This window comes from Lethenteron reissneri, chromosome 42 (assembly GCF_015708825.2).
Source record: "Lethenteron reissneri isolate LAM-NWPU_2019-01 chromosome 42, ASM1570882v1, whole genome shotgun sequence".
Classification (NCBI taxonomy): Eukaryota; Metazoa; Chordata; class Hyperoartia; order Petromyzontiformes; family Petromyzontidae; genus Lethenteron; species Lethenteron reissneri.
Window position 1 is genome coordinate 3,398,792 of NC_083820.1, and position 8,185 is coordinate 3,406,976.

At 51.7% G+C, this 8,185-nt stretch overlaps 1 protein-coding gene across 1 annotated transcript; it reads left to right on the forward strand.

Annotated features, from left to right (window-relative positions):
• The first annotated feature begins 1,603 nt into the window (after positions 1-1,603).
• Positions 1,604-4,395, forward strand: LOC133353010 (DNA-binding protein inhibitor ID-2-like). The gene is made up of 3 exons (XM_061569072.1): positions 1,604-2,382; positions 2,653-2,739; positions 3,722-4,395. The coding sequence occupies exons 1-2, from the start codon at positions 1,957-1,959 to the stop codon at positions 2,686-2,688; spliced, it is 462 nt and encodes a 153-aa protein (XP_061425056.1). The 5' UTR covers positions 1,604-1,956; the 3' UTR covers positions 2,689-2,739; positions 3,722-4,395.
• Positions 4,396-8,185: the final 3,790 nt, after the last annotated feature.

The following is an 8,185-nucleotide window of genomic DNA, read 5'->3' on the forward strand; positions in this document are numbered from 1 at the left end:
CTGTTTGAGAAGAACGAGAACGGCGGGCAGAGATTTGCGTGCTGTTGCATTTTTTATTTTTTGTTCAACAGTTTCATAACGAAAAATCATCTGAAGAGAAAAAAAAATCACAATATAGCCACTTTAAAAGAGGAACGGGGGGTTATTGCATCGCGATTGCTAGACAATATTTTCTAGACATTCGAAGGAATTTCCTTCTTCGGAAAATATACAGTCATGCGTATTTGGTCCAGCAGTAATAAAGTACTATAAAATACACAATTGCCAAAGCCAATTATATTGACTTTGAAGGTTTCCGTCGGCCAAGCGTTTATGTTATTCGCCAAAAATCACGACGGTCAATATTGGTGTCCCACATTCACCGCAGTATGCAGGCTTGGTCCTCCACTAATCTCTGTATTAATGTGGATCAACGACTCCATCACCGGCGTAGACGTCCCGCCCCCCCCCCCCCCATTACGCCACGGCCACGTGCACCCCCCCTCGCCTCCCAAAGACACCGCTCGCGACACGTTGGACAATGTGTTCCTGCATCGCGAAGTGGCACTTTCGCGGAATTGCCCGCGACTTATTGGAATCACTCGAGAAGGGACTTCTCGTTTTGGAGCGCTTCGTTCAAAACCTTGCGAGTTCAAATTACAGCCGAGGAAACATTTGAACTCATCAGCATCATCAATTTTCCGTAGTCGATCAAAACAAATCAGTACCATCTTGTGATAAGCCGCTCGCGACAGTGATGTGGAATTTCCACCATTGCCTCGGGGCAGCGCCAAACGGAGGAGTCGTGCGCCAACCAAACGACTTGTAACTGATCACCATCGCCTCCCGAGTCGGGAATCGAACCTTCGCCTCCCTTGCTAACCGGCTCAAGCGGCAAGCGCGTGAAACCACTGCGGCGAGATAGGCAGTCGCCTGGGCAATTTATTCACGTGCGCGCCTGATAGCGATATCAGTGACGCGCAGCAGCAGCCATATCGCTTCGACTATCAGTCTCGTGGCTTTCCTGCGCTGTGTGCTGCACACACCAGCGATAGGCTTGCCTTTATCGGGGGGGAGGTAGAGAGGGGAGGGGCTCCCTAGCCACATTGTAGCTTGGTGGCTACCCGAACTACTCTCGAGGTTGACCCACTACGTGTCATCAACGTCCGCGCTGCTGCACTTTGGGGTGTGCGGGTTATCCTCCCTCCCTCTCTCTCTCTCGCCGGTGTCTCCTCTCTTCCAACGGAGTAATTAGAGCTCTCCGTGGCCCCCATTGGCTGGTAGCCGGGGTCGGTGGTGGGTCGGTTGTGATCCAGATGCACGCGCCGCGAGGAAGCGAGGCAGCAATGTGCGGGGAGATGGGGGCACGGTGGGAGGTTGTGAGTGGAGGTGGGTGGGAGGAGGTGGAGGAGGAGGAGGTGGCGGCGGTGGCGGCGTGTGTGTGTGTGTGTGTGGAGGGGGCGGGGTGGAGCAAAGTGGTGACTGGAGTGAGTTATTGGGGAGGGAGGGTGTGGGCGACGGGGGAGGGAGGGAGGGAGGAAGGGGGGTTTCGGAGTGTGGACATGGGCGGAGAGATGTATGGGGGCATGAGAGGCGGCGCTCGCTATAAAAGGGCCGAGCGGGCACGCTCACGGCACATCGGGATTTCTGCTCGCGCGCGTCCCAACTCGCGTCGCGTCCTCCGCATCGGCTTTGCGCGGCCACTCAGTCAGCCTTCTGCTCCTCCCCGCTGCAGTTTAACGCGCACTTATAACCCTCCTTACTTTGTACGGGCACGAAAAGAAAACTGTAGAGTTATCCAACTTCTTCCAAATCCACAAACGCTCTTTTCATCCGAGCTCACTCGCGCCTTCCCGCAGCAACGACAACAACAAGGGAGAGCGCGTTTGTCTTGTCATCATCATCAACAACAACACCAACACGCAAGCGTCGAGAAGCCCCGCGTGACAAGACCGCCCGCTCGCTCTCCACTCCACCATGAAGGCCATCAGCCCCGTGCGCGCGCCGAGGCACCAGCCCTGCGGTGACTCTGTGCGCTGCCTCAGCGACCACAGCCTGGGCATCTCGCGCGGACTCAAGGCGCTCGTGAGCGGGGCCGACGAGCCGCTGGGCCTCCTCTACGACATGAAGAACTGCTACAGCAAGCTCAAGGAGCTGGTGCCCTCCATCCCGCAGGGGCGCAAAGTGTCCCAGATGGAAATCCTACAGCACGTCATCGATTACATCCTCGACCTACAGCTCGCCCTGGAGACTCACCCGGCAGTGGTGCAGAAGCAGCAGCAGGTGCAGCAGCAGCAGCAACTGCAGCAGCAGCAGCAACTGCCCGCTCAGATGCAGCATCCAGCTCCCAGCAGACTGCCGCTGTCCGCACTCAACACCGATGTTCTCCGGTTAGACTCCCAGGTAAGATCGCTCGCAATGATGTGCACGCGCACTTTGCGCCGTCGCGCGCCATCACCCCTTGCAGATTCTGACGACTCTGCGCACGAGACGAGCTGACACACACACAGATCCCGATACACGCGCACCAAAGTGGCTGCTGATGTGCGCGGGCTGTCTGCGTGGTGCATGCGGCTCGACGCGTAGCCTCGCGCAGCTTTGCGCGTGCACAACTCGGGGTGCGCGCGCGTGCATCACGTGACACGCGCGTGTGGTGCTGTCTGCCCTTGTCAGGTCTCGGCAGAGCCTGGCCACGTGAGGAATCCGTGATGGGGACTCCTCGCCCCGCCGTCTCCCACGCGTTCCCCTATGCACTAATAGGTAAGAGGGCATCCAATGCAATCCACACACAACGCACCACGGGCTGCTTGCGTCTGTCTCTTCCTCGGGGAGAAAGCGCGCCGCGAGTCGTTGCGGGACCCCGTGATGGCTCGTAATCGCCGCTGCCGGTTGTATCGTCTCCGGGACTATATCGGGACATCTGGCAAGTCGCCTGTGTGTGCAGGTGGGGGGGCGGGGGGAGCGTTGTTGTAATTGCCGGGGTTGTGCGCTAATTGAGGCTGATCTTTTGAGCAAATGCAACCAACGGACACCTGAGCGCCGGGTGATTTTGCCCCCCCCCCCCCCTTTTTGATTTCGTAATTGTTGAACGCTCATTGCGAATTAGGGAATCGGCGGCGAGACTTCTCCGACTGACTCGTCTGCTTTGAGTCGGAGTGGTCTAAGTGTGTGTGTGTGTTTTAGCGGTTCAAACCGCTCGCGAGCCAACCAACAACACGCAGTCTGACCCCCCCCCCCCCCCCCCCAAAAAAAAAGAATCACCGCCGCTTCATCTTGCAGCGGTAGCAGCAGCAGCAGCAGTAGTAGAGTGGGGGAGGGAGGGAGGTGGAAGGGGGTGGGAGGGAGAGACGGGCTGGGTGGTGGGGGGAGAGGACATAGGAACTGTGTGTTTTGGCCCGCGGATTGCCCCAGCTGAAGTGGATTCCTGTATGGCGCCACTCTGTCTGCCTCAATCTTTTTCCTGCAGCCAACTTACACTTACCCACGCACCCCCCACCCCACCACCCCCCGCGCGCCCCTCCCCTCCCATCCTCCTCCTCCCCACCCACCCACCCAACCAACCTCACCTCCCCACCCACCACCCATCATCTCTCACTCCCTCTGGCCTTCATCCCTCCCCACCCCCCTCCTAACACAGCCACCCACTTCCCCCTCCCCACAATGCTCGCACTCACCTCGCACTCACCTCGCCGGAGTTCGCTAAATGATTATGTCCATCGCTCCTCCACCCTCTCTCCCGCAGGTGTGGGAGGTTGGATTGTAACAGCCGCGTTCGCTTTCTCTCGTCGTCGTCTTCTTCACCACCGCCACACTTAAAGTCGCCGAAGAAGACCCGAATACAAACGCCGTCAAGACTTTTACATTCGCAGCAACGTAACAAACGTATACGTGAACGAGAACAAACACAAACCTACACGGTTTAATTGAACTGTGTAACATTTTTTTTGTATATCTATAAAAGAACAAAAACGGTTTTGGGAACATTTTCTTGTATGATACGGTTTTTATTATGAAACTAATGTACATTTTGTGGACATTGTCGGCAGCAAGACGCCAGTAGACACACAACGCTTTTGTTTTGTTTTTAGTTTGTTGGGGTTCGTGACGTTAAAGACTTTTTTTGTTCTTATTGTCGAGCTAAATGGGCCCAGAAACATTTCCACTTTTTTTTTTAGAACAAAAGAATTTGCCCAACCCACGGCTTTCTTGGCTTAAACCAGAATAGTGGGTTACTATTCCACGTCGTTATGCGTTTCCTCCCCACCCCCCACTGTTGTGTATTTATTTTCTCGCCGCCGAGTTAACCTGTATAGTTTTGTAACAAAACGTCCTTAATTTGTAAATGGTTATGTGCCAAAATGTTAATAGCTGTCGGAAATTGTTGAAAATAATAAAAATGACGATTTTTCTATAAAACATCCCGGAAGTGTCCGTGCCTCGATTTTAAGTTGTGGGGTGATTTTTTTTTTTCCCTCTCCACTGCTCGATGTGTACACGAGTCTCAAACCCTGTCTTGTGAAAGCGTGCAGGTGACACATTTTTTTACGTTGTTTTGTGGCTTTGAACTCTGGAAGTTTCTTCGCATTCTCATGGCGGGGTCAAGCCGCTTCGTCAGCATTCGGTTCAACCATTGCCTGTGTCACGCGAGTCTTAAACACTCGCATTTGCTTTACAAACTTCATTTACCGTAACGCCAATGAAACGTCGCCTTCAATTGCAGCCGCGTAACGAGGCTCGAAACAAGCAATGTCAACGAATGCCAATGTCCAACACTGACCGATGCGGTTTTAATTTATTTGCTAACATTCGCTGAAACATTAACCCCAAGAATGCAAAGTGATCATTTTGGGAGTAAGTCATTAAACATGCGTCCTTGTGGACGATTCAGCTTGCTCATTAAAGGAGGGGGGGGGGGGTGCAAAGATTTAATTCGGCTTAACGCTAAGCCTGCACGCGGAACGCAGCGTGTAATTCACCAACCGCGGGAAAGTGGTGTTATTTTGGCATTTAGCGTCATTGCGTGGCTCTCTGTGCAAAGCCAAGCATATTTACAGCTCTGAACGACAGTATCCCCCGCGCTTGCTAAGCTGCATACACAAAGGTGCTTGAATGGCTCGGCATTTGCACGTCCGCGGCACAATACAGAAGTTCAAATCCCCGTCGGTGGGGGGAGGGGTCGACTCAGCTCATTATCCCTTCGCGAGGGCTATAAAGTCGGCAACCACTTTGAAGTGGGCAATGGGGAGGGAGGGGGGGTGGACGTTTGGTTTATTTCTATGGACAAATTGGCCCTCGCCATGGTAATGTAGACATTTGAACTATGAAAAATGACAACGTTTAAAAATGGCACGGGTGGTTGGTGGCTTGACCCCGCTACGAAGTTTTGAAGTGCACAGCTATTCATTCCTTCAGAACGACTTTTATGTGTTTTAGTTTGTTGTTCTTCCACCTCAACCCCCGATTAGCACGGTTGGCTACGTACGCTCCGAAATAAGTTCAACATGCACAACAATACGATACCGTTTTATCTCTATAATATATAGCAGCAGAGTGATGGCACACAGGTCTGCGATGTCCCTATCGACAAGTGACGATATTCTATTCATGCCTGCATCCCTAGAACCTTGGCTGGTCCTCCTCATCCAGCAGTGGTTTCACAAAAGGGCTGTACATCATCATCATCACACACAGCACGTGTGAAACACGTGTCCCATCCCTCCAGCCCTTTCATGCCCTGAGCCAGAATTACACATTTTTGTATCGGACATTCCTATGACAGGGTCACGTCTCTGAATAGGGGAAACTGCTACCCATTGCTCACAGATTGTTATTCAATCTTGATTTGAAGCTTTCGTGACTGCAGGAATCCATACTCTTTGGTCCTTTCGGTAAAGTCACGTGGGTATGAAATAAAATAAATCACAACGTTTCGGGCGCAACATCAAGCGTCCGTGACTTTACCGAAAGAACCAAAGAATTTAGATTGTTATTCACTTTACTGGCCCTGCTTGTGATGACTGGCTTCAAGTTTCAATTCTGATCAACGCAGGGATTCAGGATGCGAGCCGATAACAGCCCCGGCCGGTATGCCGAGCCAGCTTGCTGACGCCAGCGCAGTTCCAGCTATGACTGCATTCCTCCAGGCTGAAGTTGTTCAAACTACTGGAGCATGATAACCCAGGGGCAGCACGCAACTCACTGCAGCTGTTGGTGCCTGTACACAACAAGGGCTCGTTATGAGCACTACAGCGTGACGATGGTGGCATTGCACACGTCCAGGGTGATTATGGATCACTGGTCGGCCCAACAGGAACGCTGCGATTTGTGCTAATCGTTGGGTATTACTTCGGTACTGACAATCATCGATATATCGGCATCATCGCCAGTCATGTTTAGATATATATGAAAATAAATGTGGACAGAACTCCAATCTGTCTCTCCGCGTGTAGGTAAACAAACGAATAACATTTGATCGAGCAGCATTTGTTTAAACAAGCAAACTCTGCGGTGGTGTTTCTGTGTCTCGTGAGTGGGTATGTAGAGAATGGCGTGGATATGTGGGTGGGTGGGTAGGTGGATATGTGGGTGGGTGGGTAGGTGGATATGTGGGTGGGTGGGTAGGTGGATATGTGGGTGGGTGGGTTGGTGGATATGTGGGTGGGTGGGTGGATATGTGGGTAGGAAGGTGGGTGGTTATGTGGATATGTAGATAAGTACGTGGGTATGTGGGTAGGTAAATGGGTGGGTAGCTAGATGAGTGTGTGGGTAGGTAAATGGGTGGGTATGTGAGTAGGCAAGTGGGTAGATACATGGGTGGGTATGTGAGTAGGTACATGGGTGGGTACATCGGTAGGTAAGGTGCAAACATGCAGATATAAGTATTTGCTTTTCGTTTTGCACAGCCATGTGTGATCGTGTTTAATGACAACTCCACTTTGTCTTTCCACGCATGATTGTTGTCGCGTCAATTTTAAACATTCAACTAAATGAACCCAAGAGAAGAGACACGGGCTTGTAAAACGTCAATCGCGATGTTGCTTTATTGCGAGTATTAAAAAAAATCACGCTTTAACATTCATGAGCGATCCATTGAATCGTTTCGCAGACTAAAGGTTAAAGTAGCGAGGGACTCAGAGAAGTGTCCAAACGATTCGTGATGTATTGAATATCGAGATGCGGAATAAAGCAACTCGTTCATTATTCGACTATGGTATACGCGAGGGGACTGCTAAATGAGTTTATATTTAAAAAAAGAAAACCTTAAGTCGTCGGAGTTGTGTGTTTATGGGCAAGTCGTTCTCAACTTGAAAACTCACCACATGTAATTTGTGTTACAACGAAACTGTGACAATATTTACAACCACGGGGTCACCAACCCACGGGTCTACCCCTGCGATCCACAACACGAGGCTGGGTGAAGCTCATTGGACTCTCGCCTGGACTCCATATAGGGCATCGATCATCACCATCAGTAGCGGCAGCAGCCACGATCTATCCACGGTTGGGTGAAGGCCTCCCTAAATCTTCGCCAATCTCTCAATTTAACTTTTTTTTTACCAGGTAAGGCCCAACTTAGCCTACGTTGCTTTTGTTTTAGGAGCGACCTGGCCACGAGTGAGAGCTCAACGAAATGGCTCATCATGTGGAAATGTATAGCAGCCAAATATTCTAAGCACACGTTTCTAAATGTGGAGGGAAAAACCAAAAGACCCGGAGGAAAAACACTCCACGCGATGACGGGAGGCGAGAGAGAGAGAGACATGCAAACTCCAAATATAGAGCCATTGTCAGGGTAGAGAATAGAACCCACGACTTCCTGTACACCAGGCGAGGGCGTTAACATCTCACAACCGCGGCGCCCCATCTCTCACTGGTCCGCGATGTTACCGATCCAGCCAGCAACCCGCACACACACGCTGACCTCACGGCTCCGTCTGCTCTGTGCACGCTCCCTCGGTCGCCTTCCATTCCTTGGCTGCCGCTCCGTTATCATTCTTAGAGTCTCGACCATCGGTCATGGCCTCGTCATTTACCAGTGCCAGTTGTGTTTAGTCTGCGTGCGTTCTCTGAAACCCGCGTGTCTCTCTATCTGTGTCTCAGCGCAATTACTTGCACGCGTGATCATCCCCACGCTTCTTTGCGCACTTCGCAGATTTTATTTCGTGCATAAACGGAACGTTAAATACATCAGGTATACAGCGAAACT

Bases quoted from the DNA above. Each gene is read 5' to 3' on its own strand.
- LOC133353010 (XM_061569072.1), top strand. From the start codon at position 1,957: ATGAAGGCCATCAGCCCCGTGCGCGCGCCGAGGCACCAGCCCTGCGGT. The intron at 2,383-2,652 runs GTAAGATCGCTC...TGCCCTTGTCAG, and splicing joins TTCTCCGGTTAGACTCCCAG to GTCTCGGCAGAGCCTGGCCA.